Source organism: Pelobates fuscus, chromosome 1 (assembly GCF_036172605.1).
Source record: "Pelobates fuscus isolate aPelFus1 chromosome 1, aPelFus1.pri, whole genome shotgun sequence".
Classification (NCBI taxonomy): domain Eukaryota; kingdom Metazoa; phylum Chordata; class Amphibia; order Anura; family Pelobatidae; genus Pelobates; species Pelobates fuscus.
In genome coordinates, this window is record NC_086317.1 from 32,526,887 (window position 1) to 32,553,085 (window position 26,199).

The 26,199-nt window shown below is 41.9% G+C and overlaps 1 protein-coding gene across 1 annotated transcript in view; it reads right to left on the bottom strand.

Annotated features, from left to right (window-relative positions):
- Nucleotides 1–26,199, bottom strand: part of SIM2 (SIM bHLH transcription factor 2) — an 88,799-nt gene that overhangs the window by 35,534 nt on the left and 27,066 nt on the right. Inside the window, exons 3-4 of the mRNA XM_063442548.1 lie at nt 24,274–24,356; nt 13,394–13,483 (exon numbers count right to left, since the gene is read on the bottom strand). Of these exons, the coding sequence (XP_063298618.1) occupies nt 13,394–13,483; nt 24,274–24,356 (173 nt within the window). The remainder of the gene's footprint in view (nt 1–13,393; nt 13,484–24,273; nt 24,357–26,199) is intronic.

The window sequence follows — 26,199 nt, forward strand, 5'->3', positions numbered from 1 at the left end:
TAGGGTTCAGCTCTCCCCTAGAGTGTCCCTTTAAATAGATTTCCATTGAATGCCACAGATTTTCCAATCCAGTAAAAAGATAAAGAGAGACATAGTAACACTACTTTGTCTCTGTATTTCTCCTCCACCTGACTGAGGGCAAAGTGTAAGAGTCGATCACAACCTCCGTCACCTGTCCCCATAGACCTTAATGCTGTACTCTTGTGCATGCGCGACAGCACAGCGGTGATATTGGCTACTGGCGCTGAATCACTGAATAGGAGCAGAGAGAGGAAGATGGCGGTACCTGCGAGAGAAAGGTTCAGGTAAATAATCTCACCTTTACCTGCCCCTGCCACCGGACCACCAGCAACGAAGCCACCGTGGGGGGGACTTTGCGAATTCAACAAAGTCCCCAGAGGGTGACAGTGCCGCTTTACGTTATAAAACATGTTTTAAACTCAGCACATTCTAGCTGCAGGAGCAAATCAACAAAAATATATTTTCAGTGTTTAATGCCTTGAATAGGAATAAAAGTATTGATACAACATTATCTACCCCTAAGCCATAAAATGCTGAGCACCTCACCCTATGGATACCGCAAATGCTGGTGCCTTGTAGCCAGAATTCATTGCATACACAGAGGAGTCCCTACATTTATAGACAGATGAAATAAAGGATACAGTGTAAACAGAATGATTTAATTGTAAAGTGTTAGGTTTCCTCACAGTAACCAAAATCACATAATCTAAGTGACAAGGTGTGGATTGAACTGATGGAATAAAAGGATTTGGTATAGTTTTACTGCTTCGCAGAACATGTAGAAAGTTGGCAGATATTGAACTGAAGTTTTTAATCCAGTTTAAGAAAGATAAAATGGAAAAAATATATACTTCGTAAACAGATGGTATAAAAAGTGGAGAGTTGTATCAACTAAGTAGGATGTGAGCTTTAAGGATTACATAGGTTTCTTCTTCAGCCATGTTATACATATAAACGTATGGCTGAAGAAGAGAATCAAATGGTCTTAAAAGCTTGCACTCTAATTGCGCTTCGAGGGAAACTGTTGTAACAGGTTGACCTTAACATATAATAGCTCCTAGAGCTTGCACTCTAATTCCGCTTACAGGGATCCTGTTGTAACATATAATAGCTCCTAAAGCTTGCACTCTAATAGCTCGTAAAGTGGTAAATACACAATTTATCATAAAGATTAATAATAATAATTTATTAAATTACTGTATAAGTGGTTGTAGTCTTACGTACCTTCTATTTATTGTTACAGATCTGCCATGATCTGTGACCATTATACTAGTAAGATAATTGGCCCTGCTTAGGGGCATTACCTCGTACCAGTGGCGGATCCAGAGCCTGATCTCGGGAGGGGCACTTGTAGATTATTTAAATAAATAATCATGGCACAATAACCACTACAGCTCAGTGTAGTAGTTATGGTGCCAGTAGTGCCAGGATCCCACCCCAGAGTAAGTAGTCATACCGTTTAAGAACAGTTTGACAACTTACCTGGGGTCTGCTGGGATATAGGGCATAGGAGAAGTGGTGTGTGTGAAAGGTGCAGTGTGTGTGTGAGCGGTAAAGTGTGTGTGAGTGCGTAAGGGCGGCAGTGTATTTCAGGGTTGCAGTGTGTGTGTTAGGGGGCAGTGTATGTGTGGGGCAGTGTGTGTGTGAGGGTGGCAGTGTGTGTATGGGGGGCACTGTATGTCTGTGGGGCAGTGTGTGTATGGGGAGCACTGTATGTATGGGGAGGCACTGTATGTATGTGTGGGGCAGTGTGTGTATGGGGGGGGTCGTGTGTGTGGGGCAATGCGTGTATGGGGGGCAGCAGTGTGTGTACGGCACTGTATGTGTCTGTGTGTGTGTGTGTGGAGTGTGTGTATGGGTGTGCAGTGTGTGTATGGGGACAGTGTTTGTGGGGGAGTGTGTGTATGGGGGCAGTGTGTGTATGGGGACAGTGTGTGTATGGGGGCAGTGTGTGTATGGGGGCAGTGTGTGTATGGGGGCAGTGTGTGTATGGGGACAGTGTGTGTATGGGGACAGTGTGTGTATGGGGTCAGTGTGTGTATGGGGACAGTGTTTATGGGGTCAGTGTGTTTATGGGGTCAGTGTGTTTATGGGGTCAGTGTGTGTATGGGGACAGTGTGTTTATGGGGACAGTGTGTGTATGGGGACAGTGTGTGTTTGTGGGGCAGTGTGTGTATGGGGTCAGTGTTTTTAAGGGGTCAGTGTGTTTATGGGGTCAGTGTGTGTATGGGGACAGTGTGTTTATGGGGTCAGTGTGTGTTTATGGGGTCAGTGTGTGTTTTTGGGGCAGTGTGTGTATGGGTCAGTGTGTTTATGGGGTCAGTGTGTGTATGGGGTCAGTGTGATTATGGGGACGTGTGTGTATGGGGTCAGTGTGTGTATGGGGTCAGTGTGATTATGGGGACGTGTGTGTATGGGGTCAGTGTGTGATTATGGGGTCAGTGTGTTTATGGGGTCAGTGTGTGTATGGGGTCAGTGTGTGTATGGGGTCAGTGTGATTATGGGGTCAGTGTGTGATTATGGGGTCAGTGTGTGTATGGGGTCAGTGTGTGTATGGGGTCAGTGTGTTTATGGGGTCAGTGTGTGTATGGGGTCAGTGTGTGTATGGGGGTCAGTGTGATTATGGGGTCAGTGTGTGTATGGGGTCAGTGTGTTTATGGGGTCAGTGTGTTTATGGGGTCAGTGTGTGATTATGGGGTCAGTGTGTTTATGGGGTCAGTGTGTGTATGGGGTCAGTGTGTTTATGGGGTCAGTGTTTTTAAGGGGTCAGTGTGTGTATGGGGTCAGTGTGTTTATGGGGTCAGTGTTTTTAAGGGGTCAGTGTGTGTATGGGGACAGTGTGTGTTTGTGGGGCAGTGTGTGTACTGGGGGAGGAGGGAAGGGAGGTTTTTTTAATAAAAAAAAAATGTATTTAATAAAATGAATATATTTATGTCCCCCCTCCCTTCTTACCTTTATTGAGGAGGAGGAGGGGGGACATTTCTCCGTCCCTGGTGGTCCCAGTGTGATTCCCTGGTGGTCAGGTGGGGAGAGTGAACTCTAGCCCGCGCTCCAGGGCTAGAGTTCACTCTCGCGAGATTTGGAGCGTTGCCGTGGTTACCGCGGCAACGCTCCATGCTAGTGAGAGGAGGACCCGGAGGAGCTGCAGGCTGAGCTCCTGCCGGGTCCTCTCTCACTCTCCTGCCGGCTGCCAGCACAGTGCTTGCGGACCGGGGAGGGAGATCACTGATCTCTCTTCCCGGTCCGCAGGCACATTGCAGGGCTGGCACTTGGGCAATGCCAGCCCTGCACTAGCCGGCCGGGGGGAATCTCGGGGGGGGCAATTGCCCCGTTGCCCCCCCCCTGGATCCGCCAATGCCTCGTACAGGGCAATCTTCCTCTTCCCGATGGCAATGATACATTGGGGGTTATTTATGAAACGTTTTCTTTTTGAAAAGTGGTCTAGAACTCTAATATTGGGGCTGTCACTCTTAAAACCAGTGGAACCAGCAGATTTATTACAATGGAGTAACATTGGCAGTTCTGTTCCTAAATACCCTCAGATTTAAATATCTTCATGTTTTCGCATTTATGGAACTCATTCAGTTATATTTTTCTCACTGTCCTCTTAATGTTTTATTTTTATATAAACTTTATAATAAAGATGTGATTTTCTTGTTTTGGCACGTGGTGGACCTTAGCTGTAAACTTGATAGATCTAATAAAATTTCAGAAAATTATAAGTTAAAATGTCATCGATGCATTGCTAGATTTCACCCATTGTGTCAAATAACCAAATGATGGGTGTTGGTGCAGAACCTGAAAAAATTACTGTGAAAATGCCGCTAGAATGTAAAAAATATAAAAATAATGTGTTTTGGTGTAACTACACTTTAACAGTCTGCCCATTTATCTTGAAATAATCATGTCTTACCCTGAGACTCTGCGAATCTGCCCATATACCCTAAGAATTTGCCCATATACCCTGAGAATCCGCCCATATACCCTAAGAATCTGCCCATATACCCTAAGAATCTGCCCATATACCCTGAGAATCCACCCATATACCCTAAGAATCTGCCCATATACCCTGAGAATCCACCCATATACCCAGAGAATCTGCCCATATACCCCTGAGAATCCACCCACATACCCTGAGAATCCGCACATATACTCTGAGAATCCGTACATATACCCTAAGAATCTGTCAATTTACCCTGAGAATCTGTCCATATACCCTGGGAATCTGCCAATTTACCCTGAGAATCTGCCCATATACCTTGAGAATCTGGTGATTTACCCTGAGAATCTGCCCAAATACCCTGAGAATCTGCCCATTTACCCTGGGAATCTGCCCATGCACCCTGGGAATCTGCCCATTTACCCTGGGAATCTGCCCATATACCTTGAGAATCTGCCCATTCACCATTAGAACCTAATAATCTACTTATTTGGCATGCAAATGCTCTTGCAGACACTAAGTATCTGACCACTCTCCCTGAGGTCACGAGATCCTGTCCATTCGTTCCAAAATGCTGAAAATCTGCCCACTCAATCGGGCACTATCCCCAATGTGCATGAACCCCAAGAGTTTGAAAATCTATTTCTTAACTGAGAGCTTTAGAATGGAACCATTCATCTTGAGAGTCTTCCAATTAATCTGAGAACCTGCACACTGAGACTGCAAACACTAAGACTTTCCCATTCATCCTGAGAATTTGCCCATTTACATCAAGTCCAAAAATATTATATGTTAATACGCATGCACCCGGGACCCAGTAGGACGCTGCCGGCAATGCACAGCACCTGGGGTGAGTCTATGATGCACTTTATGTCTAAATATATATTTGGTTATTGTTGTAGTTTGTTTTTATGTTTGATCCTGAGGAAAGTCCGGACAAAGGACTGAAACGTTGATCTATTTTAATGCATATCGAATAAAATTTGGGATTTTTTTTTTTTTTTTGTAATTCTTTATTTTTGTTGTGCAGATGAACACAATAATTCAACAGACGCCACATCAGCGTATTTCAGGTTTCATAAAAGTTAGACAGTGGCATAGTAATTCGCACAATTTTTTTTTTTTTTTTTTATGTTTTACATGCTTAACGAAGCAGGAGGTTGACAGAGTAAAATTTGGGATTTTAATTGGAGACCGAGTGTGCAGCTTCCTCCCTCCTTCGTTTATTTATATATATATATATATATAAACTGTAAGCACTTTTTATAAGACTGTTTTAATTTTTTGTTTCGCAAATTGATAAAGAAAAAGCTAACCCACACTGAAGATAAATTGTTCTGCTTGTGCTTAACAAACACAAATGTAATATGGGATTCTGGCAGAAAACCTGATTTATTTTATTGCAGAAGAGTTAAACTCGAGACAAGAGGCTTACAAACGTGATAAATAGCTGGATATATTAAAACAGCAATACGCTTTAAAAGATACAAGTTCTAGATCTGATATCTGGTATTCTTACCGTATATAATTTTCTTAGAAAAATGTATTTAAATGATTTCCAGGTGGTTCTGCCAGATGGAATTGTACAATCTGTGATCAATACATAACTTTCCAATCTTATCTCTGTAAACCTAACGATGATGAGTGCATATTTAAGGACATTTCATATTTTATGCTCTCGTTTGCAAATCCTTATTGAATTGTAACTATAATTACGTTTAGAAATGTGATGTGATGCACAGATTTTTATTCCTGCAACCTTTCCAAACTCTATATTTTCAAATAAAAGCAAATGATACAAACTTTACCCTTTCACTGCCATCCGACATACAGTCATAGGGCTCATTAACAAGCAACCATTAAGCATCGTTAATTGCTTTGTAGCAGTAAAATACTGACAGATTTCCAGAGCCCACCCCTGCTTTTAACATCTGTAGGGCACCGTCCTGATCTACTGAAAACAATGATCAGTTAGCGTTTTGGAAAAAATGACAACTAAGGCAGAGTTTCCAATGAATTGCTATAGAAAGGCCACAAAAACACCATAAAAACTTTCTAAAGTGTATGCGCCCTTCACCTATTATTGTCTGAGCATGATGTCTTATTCACTAAACAGCTAAACGTATGGTAGGGAAAGCCTGACTGCAAAAATCATGCAAAAACAAGTTAAAGCTTGACGTTTCAGTTTGATTTTCAATTTATTTAGTGAATACATTCAGGTCCCTAATACTTTTTGAGATGAGCTAATGTGAAGCATTAACATAACTCACTATGATAGGGACATACTTAAAGGGTAAGCATGGAAAGCAACAACATACTAGTACAGGGGTCAGCAACCTATGGCACTCAAGGCTGCCAGAGCCAAACAGGATCCCCTATTGCAAACCGAGTGGTGATTGCAGGTGGTGAGGTACAACCCTCAATTTACACATTGTAGCACTTAGAGAAAGTGATCTCAGAACACATCATTCACTCTCTCGTGAACGAGAATCCTGGAGTGGAGCAGTCCTCAGCAGCTCCTGGCCAGCCCAGTCCCCACTGGACCCCAGGGAAGTCAAGCACACTCCAAGATATACACAGAGCTGCAGAAGCAGCCTCCCCTCATACAAATAATACAAACAGCCCACACACCAACACACACACAGTCCCAACAAACACAACACCCCTGACAATCCACATACAGGCACACAACCCCACAAGCAGCCTCTCACATGCAATACCACAAGCAGCCCCACACATACACACACCAAACACACTATGTGACATATCATCCACACACACAATTCCACAAGCAGTCTGTAACAGCACCCAGGCATAAAAGGGGTTAAGCGCCGTTTAGAGGATATTCCCCTTCCAGATACACAGGCAGCTACCAAAGACACCAATCTGCTGAACAGGAAACCATATGAATGCCGTAAACAGCCAAATAGGAAAAAACATACGAATAGGTTTACACTCCTAGCAGTCGAACTGGAACAGCATACAATAAATCCCCCCCAAAAACAAGACAAAGCTCTGTTTTGTGGGTCAAGCAGGAACAGACAGAGCTGTGGGTTTATTGTTCTTATATACACATTCTTACACATAAGTACCACCCACAGGCTTTTGTAAAACAACCAATAAACACGTACAATACACTCAGACAGTGGCGTACTAAGGGGGGGGCGGGGGGGGCGGTCCGCCCCGGGTGCCATCAGGCAGGGGGGTGCCACCAGGGCTGGCCAGGCTTGCTATTCTGTGAGCTGTGTGGCTGCACCGGGTGCCGTAGCAGCAGGGGCGCCGGGCAGCCAACACAGCTCACAAGCAGGGGCTGGAAGCAGGAAACCTGCACGGAGATTTGGGGGCGGAGCTAAAACGGCCGTGGGGGCGGAGCCAAGCCGGATGCGGGGGCGGAGCTAAATGCAGCCTCATACTGCTGCACACAGAGAGAGGGGAAGCAGGAAGGGGTCCCTGCTTCCCCAACTACAGCACAGGAGGGACTGAATCCACTCCTACTCCAGCCCAATCTTACTGTAAGTGAGAGAGTGTATGCTGTGTGTAACTGTGATTGTGACTGTGTGTGCTGTGTGTAACTGTGATTGTGACTGTCTGACTGTGTGTGAGTGTGTAACTGTGATTGTGACTGTCTGACTGTGTGTGCTGTGTGTAACTGTGATTGTGACTGTCTGACTGTGTGTGAGTGTGTAACTGTGATTGTGACTGTCTGACTGTGTGTGCTGTGTGTAACTGTGATTGTGACTGTCTGACTGTGTGTGCTGTGTGTAACTGTGATTGTGACTGTCTGACTGTGTGTGCTGTGTGTAACTGTGATTGTGACTGTCTGACTGTGTGTGCTGTGTGTAACTGTGATTGTGACTGTCTGACTGTGTGTGCTGTGTGTAACTGTGATTGTGACTGTCTGACTGTGTGTGCTGTGTGTAACTGTGATTGTGACTGTCTGACTGTGTGTGCTGTGTGTAACTGTGATTGTGACTGTCTTTGACTGTGTGTGAGTGTGTAACTGTGATTGTGACTGTCTGACTGTGTGTGAGTGTGTAACTGTGATTGTGACTGTCTGACTGTGTGTGCTGTGTGTAACTGTGATTGTGACTGTCTGACTGTGTGTGCTGTGTGTAACTGTGATTGTGACTGTCTGACTGTGTGTGCTGTGTGTAACTGTGATTGTGACTGTCTGACTGTGTGTGCTGTGTGTAACTGTGATTGTGACTGTCTGACTGTGTGTGCTGTGTGTAACTGTGATTGTGACTGTCTGACTGTGTGTGCTGTGTGTAACTGTGATTGTGACTGTCTGACTGTGTGTGCTGTGTGTAACTGTGATTGTGACTGTCTGACTGTGTGTGCTGTGTGTAACTGTGATTGTGACTGTCTGACTGTGTGTGAGTGTGTAACTGTGATTGTGACTGTCTTTGACTGTGTGTGCTGTGTGTAACTGTGATTGTGACTGTCTGACTGTGTGTGCTGTGTGTAACTGTGATTGTGACTGTCTGACTGTGTGTGAGTGTGTAACTGTGATTGTGACTGTCTTTGACTGTGTGTGCTGTGTGTAACTGTGATTGTGACTGTCTTTGACTGTGTGTGCTGTGTGTAACTGTGATTGTGACTGTCTTTGACTGTGTGTGAGTGTGTAACTGTGATTGTGACTGTCTTTGACTGTGTGTGCTCTGTGTAACTGTGATTGTGACTGTCTTTGACTGTGTGTGCTCTGTGTAACTGTGATTGTGACTGTCTTTGACTGTGTGTGCTGTGTGTAACTGTGATTGTGACTGTCTTTGACTGTGTGTGCTGTGTGTAACTGTGATTGTGACTGTCTTTGACTGTGTGTGAGTGTGTAATTGTGATTGTGAGTGTGTAACTGTGATTGTGACTAGGGATCGACCGATTATCGGTTTTACCGATATAATCGGCCGATATTCGTTATTTTCGGAAATATCGGTATCGGCCAATATAGCTACCGATATTGCCGATAATACCTCCTAGGACCGCCAGGCTCATTACAAGCCCGGCGATCCTGGGGGGGCCGGCAGCAAGCGCTGACTTACCCTCCCAGCAGCTCCTGCAGCTCCATGTCTAAATCTCGCGAGACCCGCGGCTGCAGAGCGTTGCCACGGGTTACCATGGCAACGCTCCGCGCGGCACTAAGGGACGCGAGATTTACACTGGGGAGCTGGAGGAGCTGCTGGGAGGGTAAGTTAGCGCTTGCTGCCAGCCGCCCCACAGTACTTAACAAGCCACCGGACCACCAGGGAATACTATATCCCCCCCTCCCTGGTAATAAGCAGGTGGGGGGGTGGGGGGGGGACTAAAAGAAACAAAAACAATACAATTTAAATATAAAAAAAATTATAATAAACATAAAAAATCCCCCCCTCCATTTTACACAAGTTACATCACTACACAAACACACACACACACACACTCACTGCATGACATACATACACACTACACAAACACACACACACACTGCATTACATACATACACACTACACAAACACACACACACTGCATAACATACATACACACTACACAAACACACACACACTGCATTACATACATACACACTACACAAACACACACACTGCATTACATACATACACACTGCATTGCATACATACACACTACACAAACACACACAAACTGCATTACATACATACACACTACACAAACACACACACTGCATTACATACACAAACTACACACACACACTGCATTACATACACAAACTACACACACACACTGCATTACATACACAAACTACACACACACAAACTGCATTACATACATACACACACACTGCATTACATACATACACACTACACAAACACACACTCTGCATTCACTATACACACACTACACAAACACACACTCTGCATTCACTATACACACACTACACAAACACACACTCTGCATTCACTATACACACACTACACAAACACACACTCTGCATTCACTATACACACACTACACAAACACACTCTGCATTCACTATACACACACTCTGCATTCACTATACACACTCTGCATTCACTATACACACTCTGCATTCACTATATATATATATACACACTACACAAACACTCACTGCATTCACTATACACTCTGCATACACTATATATACACACTACACAAATACACACTGCATCCACTACACACACAGCTCCCCTGTCTAAATACACTTCATCCACTACATGTGGCATGTATATTTTGTGCATTTACCGTTAGAAAGAGTTTATTTTTTCAAAATGGTAAATGTACAGAATATCGGCAAGTTATCGGCTATCGGCATGAAAGTTCACAGCTTATCGGTATCGGCTCTAAAAAATCAATATCGGTCGATCCCTAATTGTGACCGTCTTTGATTGTGTGTGTGTGACTGTCTGTGATTATGTTGTGTGTATGTGTGACTGTCTGCCTCTGATTGTGTGTGTGACTGTCTGTGACTGTGTGTGTGTGTGTGCCACTGTGTGTGTGACTGTCTGACTGTGATTGTCTGTGTGACTGTGTGTGACTGTCTGCCTGTGATTGTGTGTGTGTGTGTGTGCGTGTGTGTGAGAGTGACTGTCTGTGACTGTGTGTGTGCGTGTGTGTGTGAGTGACTGTCTGTGACTGTGTGTGTGTGTGAGTGACTGCCTGTGACTGTGTTGTGTGTATGTGTGACTGTCTGCCTGTGATTGTGGGTGTGACTGTCTGTGAATCTGTGTGTGTATGTGTGACTGTCTGCCTGTGTGATTGCCTGCATGTTTGACTGTGCCTGTAACTGTGTGTGAGTGACTGTGTCTGACGGTCTTCGCCCTGCAGTGAGCCGGCAGCCAGGATATGATGTCATCGCGGCCTCGGCATCATTACAGGGCGTGCGATGGACCTGTGCAGAAAGAGCACAGAGATCCCAGCAGCAACCACTGACCACCAGGGACTGAGGATCCACTCCAGCCCTTCTAGAGCAAGGTAGGGAGGCAGGGTGGACCTCTTAATGATTAAATGTGTGTATGTATGTAATATTTGTGTGTGTGTATGTGATTGTGGGTCAGTGATTGTGTTTGTGTAAATCTGTGATTATGTGTGATTGTGTGTATCTCTGCGTATGTGTTTAGTAGATAGCTCCCTTATTTCCTGTCCTTAAATATTGCAATCCCACATAAGGATAACAAATAAGGGATTTATCTGCTAAACAACTGAAAATAAGAAAAGGGCATTTTTTTTATCCTTTATCTGTTTAGTAGATCATTCCCTGAATTGGTGCCCGTATGTGAGATTTCCATATTTAAAGATACCAAATGAGGGTGCTGTTTAGCAGATAGTTCCTTTAATTGGTGTCCTTAAATATGGCAATCCCACAAAGGATAGCAAATAGAGGAGTTATCTGCTAAACAAAGATTGCAATTAAGAGGTGTCAGCCAGCCCACAACAAGAAATCTGGGTGGCTAATGTGAATAATATGCAAATGTGTAGTCAGATGCCAGCATGCAGAACACAGCATGCTGGCATCAGACAGCCAATGGCAGCATATTACCCCATCCCCTAGTGAGAAGTTTTACTGCTCCCCCTCCTGTTTTGACTGTGGTATCTTATGTGCCCCCCCCATATATATTGTTCCTAGAGTCGCCACGATGTCTGCATGTGTGTCAATGTGTATCTGTGTGTGACTGTGTTTTGTGTATATGTATCTGCATGTGTGTATGTCCGTGTATGTGTATATGTGCAGACATCTAACAATCTCGCCAACACTACACACAAATACACTCATGAATTTCAACGTCAACACTACATACACACCCCACCATTATATATAACCATACCACTGCATTCAAATACCACACAACACACAAATGCATGCTTGCATTCAAACGCCAACACTACATACAAACACACCGCTACATTCACTCGCATATACTCCATACAAAAACATGCATACATTCAAACACACAAACACTGCGTAGTGCTAAATACATAAAAAAAAAATTGGTTGTTTTTATATTTAAATTTGGGGGGGGGGGGGGGGGCAGGGGGGTGCCAAAAATAGGACCCGCCCCGGGTGCCAAATGCTCTAGGTACGCCCCTGCACTCAGACACTCCCACACAAAATTCTCCCCGCTGCCTGTGATACAATTACCTTACACAATGGGTAATGTAATTATCACAGGCAGAGAAATAAAGTTTTTCCACATTATTCATAACTTTAAAAGTATACATCACATTCACATAAAACATTACATTTTAAATTTTCAGAATCAGCATACTCCAATTACAAACATATGTCAAAATCATCCAAATTGGTCCAGTGGTTCAAAAGATAGATCAAAGTCCTTTGTGAGTGTGCAGCTATTGCATAAAACAGGTACATTCAACATATCCCCAGATAGCTCAGATCTGAGCGCACATTATTACTGAATGGCGCTCAGATCACATACATACAGTTCAATTGCCATGGAGCCAAAGTCTTTCACATAGTCTTTCGTTATACGAATGGGCTCCCTGGCATAGCTATCTGGGGTATCACTGTTCAAATAGGGCAAGTACCGAATGACCCGGCTTTCATGTCTTTGCAGGGGAAAATCAAGAGTTTCAACATGGGGCCATAGTCTAAAGGCAGCAGGCGGGCAACCAGGCTCCTCCAATGCACAGTCTCGTCACACAGTCCCTGTACACAGCCCACATTTATAGGTATCACAGACAATACCACAAACTATTCATGAATGTATAATGTGCAATATAACAGCCCACATACACAAAAATACAATGCTACAAAGCAACTGCAGCACCCACAAATAGCACAAGCAGTATTCGGCTACATACACACCTAAGTAGTACCCAGTACTACTAACAAATTACCCACCCCTGTACAAGATGTTGTGGAAGACAGCACTGCTCATAGTCGGAGCAAGATTAACCATAAGGCACCTTAGACAGCCATGAAGGGCCCAGGGTAGATAGGAATCCCAGGACCATAAATATGCACCACTCCTATATAAAAATAAAAGTGGGGTTTACATTGCCTGCGTCCCTATGGGGTTATAATCCTCCTATGCATATTGAAGGGTCCTCCTTTAAGGATCCATATTAAGTGGCACAACAGCAGGCTAGCGGTTAGTGTATCTTTCAATCTATTAATTTAGCAGTGGACTATTCTAGCTAGCATATTGTGTAGAACCCATTTGTTCTGAACACCTTTTTTGGATGATGGGTTGACTTTGGAATTATCCTTACACGGAAAAAGCAGGGTTACTCCAGTCACTTGTCGGGTGTGCCGCTCTAAGGAAATAACTTTAAGTTCACTTTGCTGTCAATTAAGAAATACTGTTCATATGTTCCTGAAAGGCTGCCTGGTAAATGGCCCCTGAGAGTAAGATTTGGACGGCCATCCTTAGCATTTTACCTCCAAGTTAAGTCTGCTGAAGAAACAAAGCGGCCTTATTACTAGAACCTGCGTGATCTTACCTGCGAGAGACCTAGATGAACGGACGCCGTCTCTGAAATGTACATTATTTTTCCGTCAGACGCAACTACGAAAACAAATCCATCGAGAGTCTATTAAAAAAAAAAAGAAAGACAAATGTCACATCAGATGTTAATTAAAACACACGTTAAAAACTACTTACAGAGACACGCAACTCTGTGTTACTGACTAATCCAGCAGGGAGGTGAGTTTAGTACTTTTGCGCCATTTATCACGAAATGCGCAGCAGAGTTCTCCGGTGGTAAAATGCTTCATGGCTAACGACATAATCTCAATAAAATTTGTACTGTTTAAACCATGAAAACAGATGCATAGCCATTGTCTATTAGATAAAATCTTAATTAGAGAAATATCTCCTCTGACACAGGCGTGATGTGGTACCATACTAGTATAAATGTAATTTGTCAAAATGTTTTAGAACAGATTGACAGCTAGCCTGGGTCCAACTAGGTGTCTGGAGCTGCACAGCTAGGCAGAGCCATGATGGGATGCACTCATTGGTTGATATAATCGGCTGAGCGCAGTCCTACAAAGGCCATGCTTGGGCTGCAGAGAACCTCCCAACCATTCCCGAAGAAGAATACTGGATCATCTTTTCTTTGTTCTAAATTTACTACTTAACATTCCAGACAGGATATTATGTTGCATACCTACCTGTTGTTTTTACTGTGTGCAATATATCTCTGCTCTGTCTAATAAATAAGGAATTTTTAAAAAGGGACGGCAATGGGATGATGCTCAAGTACTCCTGGCACCTTAACCACTATAACCACTACAATGGACTGTTGTTTTTATTGTGTAATATATCTGACCTCTGTCTAATAAATAATGAATTTTTTAAAAAAAAGCAAAAAGAGAAGGCACTGGGATGATGCTAGGGTACTCCTGGCACCATAACCACTACAGCGGAATGTAGTAGTTATGGTACTTTTCATTCTCCTTTAAATCGAACATTATATATTTGTTAGGCATCATTTCTACCAATTTATTCATCTCTCATTTCCCAATTTAGGGGCTCATATCGCTTTCATAAATACAGTATATAAGGAATTTTGTTTTGATTTAATGTAGGGATAACCTTACTTTTTAAGACAGTATTAAAAGCTAATTTATCTATAATGACATAGTCAAGAAATATATATTTTTTCATTTGAAGTTGATTATTTTACAAATGTGTGGAACCTATCATTCAAACTGTTACTAAATAATATTCCTGCAGTAATTGACCGTTCTGTCCAAGGCCAAAATATTTAATTGCACTACATTGTAGTCTATTTAACGTATTTCTTTAGAGAAACGTAAAAAACTACACAGAATCCACGAAGCTTCAAAACAAGTTCAACTACTGTAGCAAATGAAAAAAATAAATTCTGGTCATCCAGAAGGAACATTGTATATCTTGCATCTTTATGAAAAACATATTGTGCAGAGTGAGATTGCGTTAGGTTTGGGAAAGATTATTTGGAGTCTGTTATGTATTTTATTAAATAATAGCAACATTCAGCGCAAACGTCAAGGGTTTCGGCCACAAATGAATAATTGGAGTGGATTAAAGTCATCTACAAGCAAACAAACCGCTACTCGGAACATTTATTTATATTAAAAAAAACGCCCATAAATATTTAGACAAGCCTTGAAATAAATGTTGCCATACCACTGAGAGTTGCTCGTTATGAATAGCATTTTCCAAAAGAAGGAAGTTAAAAAAAAAAAAAATAGAAACGAAATCTAGCTTAAAATTCAGTAAATGTTATCCTAATAGAGTGTGCCAATGCATATATTTTTATTTTTATTTATTTATTTTTTAAAACCATGCAGCAGAATATATATCAATCTTTTCAATTCCTATTCTGACTTTCAATTTATTTTTTTGCCTACCCGTGTTTTTCGAAATATTAAATCATCTCGTTGCACTCACCAATAAAGCTTAAAAATATATATTTTTTTTCCGACGGGTATTTGGGTACTTTTTAGTGGCTCGATATCAAAAACATACAATATATCTACTATGCAAGCATTCATCTACTTTGAATATATTTAAATATTCCAAAAAGGATTCATAATTTGATGTATTTCAGAATTATCTGAGTATTTTTATTCAGAGACGGGCATATAATCCACACATATTGTTTCAGTGTACACGTATGTACTTTTCTAGCGCCACTAATATGGACATATCTTTTAGACAAATAATCCGCATCTCACAAATTAAAGTAGTAGTTAGTCGTAGATAGTCACTTACATAATTTAAAAAAAATATGTCACAGTTATTTACTAAGCCGTGATTTTAAGAAACAAATAATGGAGTGGTTTACATTTTAAGGCCAAAATAGATGAATTGGAAAAGTCATTAAACTTTGCTAATTTACCTTCACTCAATTATTTTGAACTCTAACATTAACTATCATGGTATTCACTATAGTGAGAATTGTCAGGTATTCAAAATGAATGAAAAGTGAATTTCACATTTTACGACAATGTAACTGAATTGAAACCACTGGCTTAAAGACTTTTTCTAGTTCAGCTATTACAGGTGAAAATGTGAAATTTAATTTGAATTCACCACAATTTACTCTTTATTGTCAGTCTTTCACTGGTAATTATGCTCTCGTAAGACCTCCATGTGTTGTAAGATAATTGCATGTCAGTTAGTTGACACTTACTCTGATAACTTTGGATACATTCAAACATGATCCAAAATTCCTACATGATCAAAGATATATATGAGACACAGTAATAATACTTTGTCTCAAGTATGAGCTGACTGCGAAGGTACGAGAAGGTTCTGCAGCTGCGTCTTACCATTTCCCATCAACAGTCATGAGGGTCATCTAGTAGGAGGAAGTGGTAGGTAGTAGGAAGTGGTTTGAGAAAGGCTCCCGTGTGAACCGAAAGGTTGCCTGTTCAAGAGGTTAAGATAGAGCCTATGTGTGCTGGGATATTTTTTCTTTGGCTAATAGAAGGAACATGTTCTCATGTGAGGTTCAAGAGATGTACATGGTATCTATCTGATTAGGCAGAAGATCATCAATGAAGGATCCTGTGATCACACACATAGAAGAAGAATTCTCCTTGATCTTTCTGCTGCCTTTGACACTGTTGATCATCAACATCTTCTTCGCATTCTCCGTAATTTTGGTCTATGGGATACTGCTCTCTCCTGGTGCTCCTCCTACCTCTCCCAGTGCTCTTTCAGTGTTTATTTCTCTGACTCTGCCTCTTCCCACCAACTCCTCTCTGTTGGTGTCCCCCAAGGTTCGGTCCTTGGTCCCCTACTGTTCTCTGTCTACACTGTTTCCCTTGGTAAACTCATCAGCTCCTTTGGCTTCCGTTATCATTTCTATGCTGATGACACGCAAATCTACCTGTCCTCTCCTGATCTCTCTCCACCCATCTTGACTCATGTCTCTGACTGCCTCTCTTCAATTTTCAAATGAATGGCTGCTCACTTCCCTAAACTCAACCTGTCCAAAACAGAACTTCTGATCTTTCCTCCCTCAACTGTTACTACCCCTGTGTCTGTCTCCCTCCAAGTCAACGGCGCAACTATCACCTCTACCTCGCAGGCTCGCTGCCTGGGTGTTATTTTTGACTCCAACCTCTCCTTCACCCCTCATGTCCAATCAATCGTCAAATCCTGTCGCTTCCATCTCAAAAACAGAGCGCGCATCCTCCCCTATTTAACCCCGGATGCGGCTAAGGTGCTGGCCCATGCTCTTGTTCTCTCTCGCCTGGACTACTGCAATACTCTTCTCAGTGGTCTTACGTGTTTCCAGATTTCACCGCTGCAATCTATAATGAATGCGGCGGCGAGGCTCATTTTCCTGTCCGCCCGCACCTCTCACGCCTCCCCGCTTTGTCAGTCCCTACATTGGCTTCCAGTTAGATATAGGGCTCAATTTAATATTCTGGTGCTTGCTTGCAAGTCCCTACATAATGCTGCTCCAACCTACCTATCCTCCCTAATACACAAGTATGTCCCGTCGAGGTCACTATGCTCTGCCAAAGACCTACGTCTATCCTCTGTCCGTACTCCCACCTCTAACGCTCGCCTCCAAGACTTTTCCATGGCTGCACCTTCTGTGCAACTCCCTTCCCTTCTCTGTAAGAATTTCACCCAGTCTCCACTCAAAATCATTGAAAACTCACTTCTTCAAGAAAGCATATAAATTAAACTGCTAGCAGGTTTTCATCCCCCACCCTACATGACTCCTCCCCTGCACTGTCAAAAATGACCTACTAAGCCCTCAATGAATACTTTTCTAGCAACCTACTTCGTACCCCTACTTTTACCCTTTGTATCACTATACCCCACTCCCTCTAGAATCTAAGCTCATGGAGCAGGGCCCTCCACCCCTCTGTAACTGTACGTCCAGTTGTCTGGTTACAATTACATGTCTGTTAGTCCACCAATTGTACAGCGCTACGGAGTCTGATGGCGCTATATAAATAATAAAATAAAATAATAAGTGGAACCTGAAGCACTGAACAGACAGAGACTCAAATAATACAACTCCTTTCTCCCTCTTTCCCAGTGTAGCAGTATGGGTGAGGGTATGTCATATTAGGTGATGTCTTTGTAAGAATTGTAACAGCCACGGAGGTTCCCCTGAGAATTTAAAGTGAACTCAAAGTGAATTTCATATTTAAGGAAAAAATAGTCTTCTTACCTAAAAGCACAACTAACTAACTTAAAGAATTTTTCCAATTTGAAATTCACTTTGAATTCTCACCGTACTAAAAAACTCTGTGAAGGTGTTTGCAAGTGAATTTCTGTGACTAGATAACCAATTTTTCTAGTACGGAATATAAATAAAAAAGGGGGGCCACCCCCTTAGGGGTCTAGACTGTGTAAAGGGAACTTAATAGGGGGTAACCCTAAAAATAGAATACATAAAACACAAATAAATCACCAATGGACATAAAATCCAGAGGACAAAGTAAAGTCCCTGTATGAATATAATGTAATTAAAACTACATTTATTTATATATGTTTAAAAAGAAACAGCGTTTGAACCAAAAAGACAACAAAAAACACCTAAAAAAAGGAAACTTATAAACCCAAAATACTTATAAACCCATAAACTCTAAGTAAGAAATGGGATAGAAGGGGTTAAGGAGCAAAGGAGGCTGCTTGTTAAAGGAATAATAAGATAGCGACAATTATGAATCCTAATCGTAAAAATATACCCACAGATAGTACAGCAAGGAAATATATGCATTTAGCAATTAAATCATATAACCTAAGGATAGCAGAGGGATAATGTCTTCATTGAACTTGCTAAACACTGAATCGACTTCAAGGTCGCTGTCTGAAAAAATAATATTGTAATGAAGGCAAAACGCTAGGTTGGTTGTGAAACAGAGACAAGTATAAAGTAAATCCGTCTGTGATCAGGTAGTTGTGGTGAGTCGAAAAAGAATACTCACAGAGAGGTTGAACCCAATAGCTTAGTTGTTAAGCAGTGTAATACCTATAAAATAATGCCTTCGAGGGAATATATACAATGTGGCAAAAAATTCTATAACCCAAAAATTGTCTCTAAAGAGAGTTTCTAGCTGAGCCCTCATTAAACTTGCTAAATGTTTAGCCGACTTCAAGGTCGCTGTCTGAAAAAATTATGCAAAGAGGGCGAAAAAATGCTTTAAACAAAAGGCAAGCCTTCCATGCTAACTAAACAATTGCCCTAATAATAAACCCCATTTAGAAGAGTTTTCCCTCTAGAAATAGCACGTAATATAGATCCAAGTAGCAGAGTACGAATAGCATACTTGTCATTTAATTTCTGCTATTTTAGCTTACCATATGCAATTCATCAATAAAGTCACATTTTCTCCTCAGTTTACCGTTTATAAAAAAAAAATTAAAAATAAAGGTTTTACTTGATATCTTTGGGAATCTTTTCTCATAAATGGCATCATTTCACATTCAGTTATCTCCCCAGCAATACAAACCAACTCATCCTTCTCCCGTTTTATTTTGTAGAGCATAAAATATCATCTGTTTTAAATAATCTCCAATTAGCTTCCAATCATCTCACTAAGTCCTTAATTGTTCACAACCACAGTATTTTCTGTGATGCTACTTAAATTATGCAGCCAATCTGTAACAGACACTGAATATGTCAAAACATTTATGTTTAAAGAATATATCTAAACAATCTCCTATTCCAGGCAAAGGCAACCTTCGGCACTCCAGATGTTTTGGACTACACCTCCCATGATGCTTTGACAGCAGTATGGGGGTAAGAGCATTATGGGGGATGTAGTCCACAACATCTGGAGTGCCGAAGGTTGCCTATCCCTGTCCTATTCTTTGCTGCCTACACACTATTTCTGTTCTCTTTGCTCTTCCCAACGCCCTTGAGCTAACAACCATCCATGTTAATTGGCACTATGGTTTTTAAAGGGATACTATAGGCACGCAGACCACTTCATCTCACTGTACCTCCCATTAGTCCTGCTATGTAAAACACCGCAGTTTCTCTAAAATTTGAACTGAACTAAAAATCTTACATTACAGTACTAAGATTGGCTCAAGTGGTGGTCTACCAGACAGCCATTAGAGGTGCTTCCTGGATTTTGTGCAGTTTGACTGTATGTCCTCACACTCTGCATGAGGCCATCAAGCGTCAAGGAAATCCCCATGGAAAAGAATTGAGGCAATGGGACATCAGTGCTGGGATCAGGTAAGTGAAAAAAGGTTAATTTTGCCCTTTACATTGCTGTGGGTTGCGGGGCAGACAAACCAGTTAGTGTTAGGAATACATCTTTGTATTACTAACACAAAAGCGTTGCTTTAAATCACTTTGATTTTCTCATTGTTTGTGAATGAACCTTTTGCTCAAAATAATTTTAAGAGCCCTTGGGTTTTTACGCCCAAGATGCATTATCTTGCACTTATCCACATTAAAGTTTAGGTAAATTAGAAAAATGTTCAGAGCTGTGACAACTGACATTTAATGTGGATAAGTCCAAGAAAATGCATCTTGAGCGTAAAAACCCAAGGGCAGAGTGTAGAATATTTGATAGTCCTAACAAGAGTTGAGCGAACCCGAACTGAAAAGTTTGGGTTCGTACCGAACATTATGTTTTTTGGACCCCGGACCTGAACACGGACATATCAAATTGGCGGGGGACCTAATGTCCTCCCCTCGGCCCCCACCCCTGCGCGGCGAGTGAGGGCCCTAAATAACAATAAGGGGGGGTCCTACTGTCCTCCCCCCGGCCCCCATCCCTGAGTGGTGGCTGGGAGCCATAAATAAAAATTGGGGGGGAGACCTAATGTCCTTCCCCCGGCCCCCACCCCTGAGCGGTGGGTGGGGGCCATAAATAAAAATTCCCCCCCAGGTGACTAGGGGTCCCCAAACCCCTAGTCACCCCCCTCCCCCCAAAAAAACGTACCCCCCTCACCCTAAAAATAATGAGGGGGGGACCATTAGCTAAGTACCTGTGAGAAAAAAAACTTACCAGAATAACCGACGCACTTTAAAAAAAAAGAAAAAAATTCCTTCTTCACCCATGGAGGGCTCCGCGCAGACTGAGCTCTGCAGGGCGGGGGAAGGCTTATAAAGCCTTGCCCTGCCCTGCAATTAGGCTCAGAGCACTCTGATTGGTGGGTTTAAGCCATACAATCAGAGTGTTCTGACAGGTAAATTAAGAGACTGACAGGTAACGTTGGCTTGAAATCCACCAATCAGAGTGTTCTGTGTCATTTTACACAGCATGGGAAAGTTCTTTGGAATTTGGAACACAGTGAGGGAGTTTAAGCATGTGTGGGATAGGCAAAAGGCTATCCTAGACTTAAGATAAGGCCAGGGACTACTTAAAAGTATTTTAAAAATAGGGCAGACTAGATGGGTTGAATGCAGCGGCGTACATAGCGCGGTCACAGGGGTCGCAGCTGCAACCGGGCCAGTCACTCCAGGGGGCCCGGCCACCCTGCGGACCCCTGTGACCGGGTACCAGGTGCCACCATCTTTTGCGGCCCCAGCCCGCGCGCCAAACCGCTGGGGCCACATGTTAAGGGGTCCATCGGGTGGCCCATGCTGTCAGGGCCACCCGATGGAGACGGATTGTAAGGGGGCACAGTCAACAGCGCGCCCATTGCTGACCGGGCCCCCTGTGATGATGTCAGTCAGAGCTGGGACGCAGTGACTGCACGTCACTCCTCCCAGCTATCCGACAGAACCGCGAGGGAGGAAGGAGAAGCGAGTCAGAGTGGGAACTCTGACTTCCATCAGGCTGAGCACACACTGGACCCCAGGGAAGTCACCCTCCTGCAAAAGGTAGGAAACATTTTGTATGTGTATGTCTGTATGTATATGTATGTCTGTGTGTCTGTCTGTATGTATGTGTCTGTATGTGTGTGTGTATGTGTCTGTGTGTGTCTCTGTATGTATGTGTCTGTGTCATACAGACACATATATACAGAGACACACACTTACACACAGAGACACACACAGACACATACATACAGATACACACACTCATACAGACATACACACACACACACAGACAGACATGCATAGAGACGAAAACACACATACATACAGACTGTATGTGTGTGTGTCTCTGTATGTATCTGTGTGTGTGTCTGTATGTATGTGTCTGTGTGTATGCGTGTGTGCCTATGTATGTGTCTGTGTGTATGTGTGTGTGCCTCTATGTATATCTGTGTCTGTATGTATGTGTCAGGGGGGGTGGGGGGAAACGGGGGAGCGGGCCCACAGATCAGTTTTGCACCGGGGCTCCATGTATTGTGTGTACGCCACTGGTTGAATGGTTCTTATCTGCCGTCACATTCTATGTTTCTATGTTTCTACACAACTAGACTATATTTCTCCATTTTCCGTCTACATGTCCCGTAGATATTCTTCAATTCTTTCTCCTTTTCAATGTTCTACCTTTTGTTCTTACATACATTATTTCTTCCTAAATGTATGAAAGTGCAATGAATGCTAAATAATAGCACATTTTCCATATCTTTGGTATTGGTATTACAAATTGTACTTCTGTAGTCCCCTATCTGTTGATAATCAGTAATGTTATGCACTAGACATGTGCACCAGTGAAATGTTCATTTCATTCGAATGATTTCGTAGTAATTAAAAATGTGATTTGTCAATCCCGAATTTCGTCCGTAAACCATTAGTTTTCAAAATAAATTTGTTAAAAAATAATTTTTTTGTCCTTAGGACAAAAATATCAATGCGCATGCACTATAAAAAAAAAAAAAAGGAGGGAGCTGGCAGTGCTACCAGCTCCCTCCTCGTAAAAAGCCATCCCCCCCGCATTAAAACCTACGGGGACCCACATATTAATAAAAGGAAGGTTAAATGCTCCCACATGTAGCCTAAACAAATTTAAAACTACTAGTGATTGGGCAGCTATTGGGGGGATAAATCCTAATGTCCCCCCTAGGTCCCCACCCATGAGCGACAGGTGGGGAACTTAATTAAATAAATAATGAGGGGGACCGTATGACCCCCCCAGGTCCCTACTCATGACCGGCGAGTGGGGACTTTAATTAAATAAATAATGGTGGGGCCCAAATTAAGTTCCCCCCTGGTCCCCACCCATAAGCGACAGGTGGGGACCCTATTTAAATAAATAAGGGGGGACACCTAATGTCTCCCCCAGGTCCCTAATGATAAAGTGACTAAGGGCCCCCAAGCCCCTAGTAACTCCCCCCTCACCCTAATAATGTGAGGGGGCTACCATGTAGGCAATGTCTCGGCATTTAATGACTTTTGGTTTTAATTCCAGTAGGCAGATACTTTGCACACATTCTGGATGTGTCACATCAAAGTTGGAGCCGGTCAGGGCTGTTTTACTTACTGATGATGATATATATGTCATATGTGCGTCAGTTCTCTGGTACCGTTTAGGCACAAAGGAATAATGCGAGCCAGTAATGATTCGTTTTGTGCTATTTAACCCCCTTTGTATTCTGCTAGGTGCCCTGTTTTAATTTCATATAGGCCCAATAGCGAGTTATATTATTACTCTTCTAGGGTCCTGTTCTTGGCTTGTTTTCTCGTTTATTTTAATTTCTCCACTTCTTGACCTTGACTTTTCTCTCGATGTCCTGATTACTTCATTCATTGACCTTAGTTTCTCCTGCTACCATTCTACTGACATTTCACCTTTCCATGGGTTTCTTGTTAAGTGCGGCCATTCTAAGGACTGGTAATGCTAACTGCTACATAGTTCAACTCATCCACCAGGCCTGGGTTATTGACACCTCCTCAATGTGCCATCATTTCAAAATGATTTTGGATATTTGCGTTCAATGCATGACAAATCCCTCAACAGCCACTGATGTTTAATGATCTAAGTTCTAGTATGTTTGATTGAACAGTAATGTTCCTAATTGATTGAATTTGTGTTGTTAACAATGTGAACTACATTGAATGGCAGCCACTTAATGCCAACATCCACATTCTTGACAGGTTTTCACCATGTAACACCATAGTTACATAGTTACCTAAGTTTAGAAAGCATGAAATTCCATCAAGTTCTACCATGTATCTATCTATTTTTGGAATCCAACTATTTTCATTACAAAATCCACCAAACTAACACCATCGACTGAGTCAAAGGAATCTGAACCCAGCAGGGCTGCCATTAACTTTTCAAACAGGGCTTATGGGCTCATTTAAGATGCTCAACACTAAATCTCCAGGTTCTGTAATCAAAATTTAAGAGATTTATCAATCGTCAGAAAGTAAAACAATGTTCATGCATGATCTTTGGCCAACTGTGTCTTGACCACGCCAAAACAAACACTCTTTTGCTTTACTTTAAAATGACCTTATTGTCAGGTTAGAATACAGATTATGATACTTATTGACATTACCTGCAGCAGATGAGATCCTAGTTCTTTTGCCACATTATCCAATGGTCCAATTCGAGATGGATGGCCCCAAGCATCACCTAATCCTGAAGGAGAGAGAAGAATAATCAAGTTTTGAAATAACCTTGGCTGAAACAGGTATGGTTATGGCTCTGCTATAAAAGCCTCCATTGGCAATATTTTGGAAATTCCTCATATAAAAACAAAACAGAACCAGATGTTGGCAAAAAGACACGTTTCATTTTATTGCTTATGAAGACAATAAACCTACTAACAAGTTTCTCTCTGGGGAAAACGATACTTTGGAAGTGTTTACAGAAAAGTAAGTGAATTTTTTGTTTATACTATATGGTTGTGTTCATTTCAAGGGTTTTCTTGTAGCATTAGGTGGAAATGTGAAGATGTAAATTCAGTTCCACTTAGTTTAACTTGTTTTCATCAGTTCAGACCCACCTGAAGCATTTACTGGCAACCGAACGGAATGCCTTTTAGATTAACAGGTTATCGTTGCAAGTCCATTAATAAATAAATAATTGAACTGAGTAGAGCATTTTACCATAACCTTTTTTGACAGGGACCTTAAATCACCTACTTTCCATTCATCCATTTTAAAGGGACACTACAGTCACCAAAATAACTTTAGCTTAATGAAGTAGTTTTGGTGTACAGATCATACCCCTGCAGTCTCACTGCTCAATTCTCTGTCATTTTAGAGTTAAATCACTTTCTATATGCAGCACTAGCCGGACCTCCCCTGAATGTAACATGCACCTCCTTCCTTAACACTCACTGTAAGTGAGATCTAATGTTTACACTTCCTTCATTGCATAGTTTGTTTAATTTAGAATTTCGTATCTCATGCTCTGTTAATATCTTGCTAGAACTTGTGAGAGCCTCCTGTGTGGGGTAAAGTTCAATTTACAGAGATAAAAAGGAGATAAAAACATCTATCAAAATGCATGAACCCCTACACTACACTGTCACTAAACAGGAACCCCTACACTATCACTACACTATCACTAAATATAAATCCCTACAATATCACTATACATAAACCCATACACTACACTACCACTAAATATGAAACCCTACAGTACACTGTAACTAAACAGGAACCAGTACATTATCACTAAATATAAATCCCTACAATATCACTATACATAAACCCCTACACTACACTACACTACCACTAAATATGAAACCCTACACTACACTGTAACTAAACAGCAACCACTACATTATCACTAAATATAAATCCCTATAATATCACTATACATAAACCCCTACACTACACTATCACTAAATATGAAACCCTACACTACACTATCACTACCATGAACGCCTACACAACACTATCACTAAGAATAAAACCCTACACTACACCTGCACTAAACATGAAGCACTACACTATCACTATACATAAACCCCTACACGACACTATCACTAACATATCACACTACACTATCACTAAACATTAACCCCTACACTATCACTATACATAAACCCCTACACTACCACTAAGAATGAAACCCTACACTACACTGTCACTAAACATTAACCCCTACACTATCACTATACATAAACCCCTACACTACACTATCACTAAGAATGAAACCCTAAACTACACTGTCACTAAACATTAACCCCTACACAACACTATCACTAAGAATGAAACCCTACACTACACTGTCACTAAACATTAACCCCTACACTATCACTATACATAAACCCCTACACTACACTATCACTAAGAATGAAACCCTAAACTACACTGTCACTAAACATTAACTCCTACACAATACTATCACTAAGATTGAAACCCTTCACTACACTGTCACTAAACATGAAGCACTACACTATTACTATACATAAACCCCTACACTACACTATCACTAAGAATGAAACCCTACACTACCCTGTGACTAAACA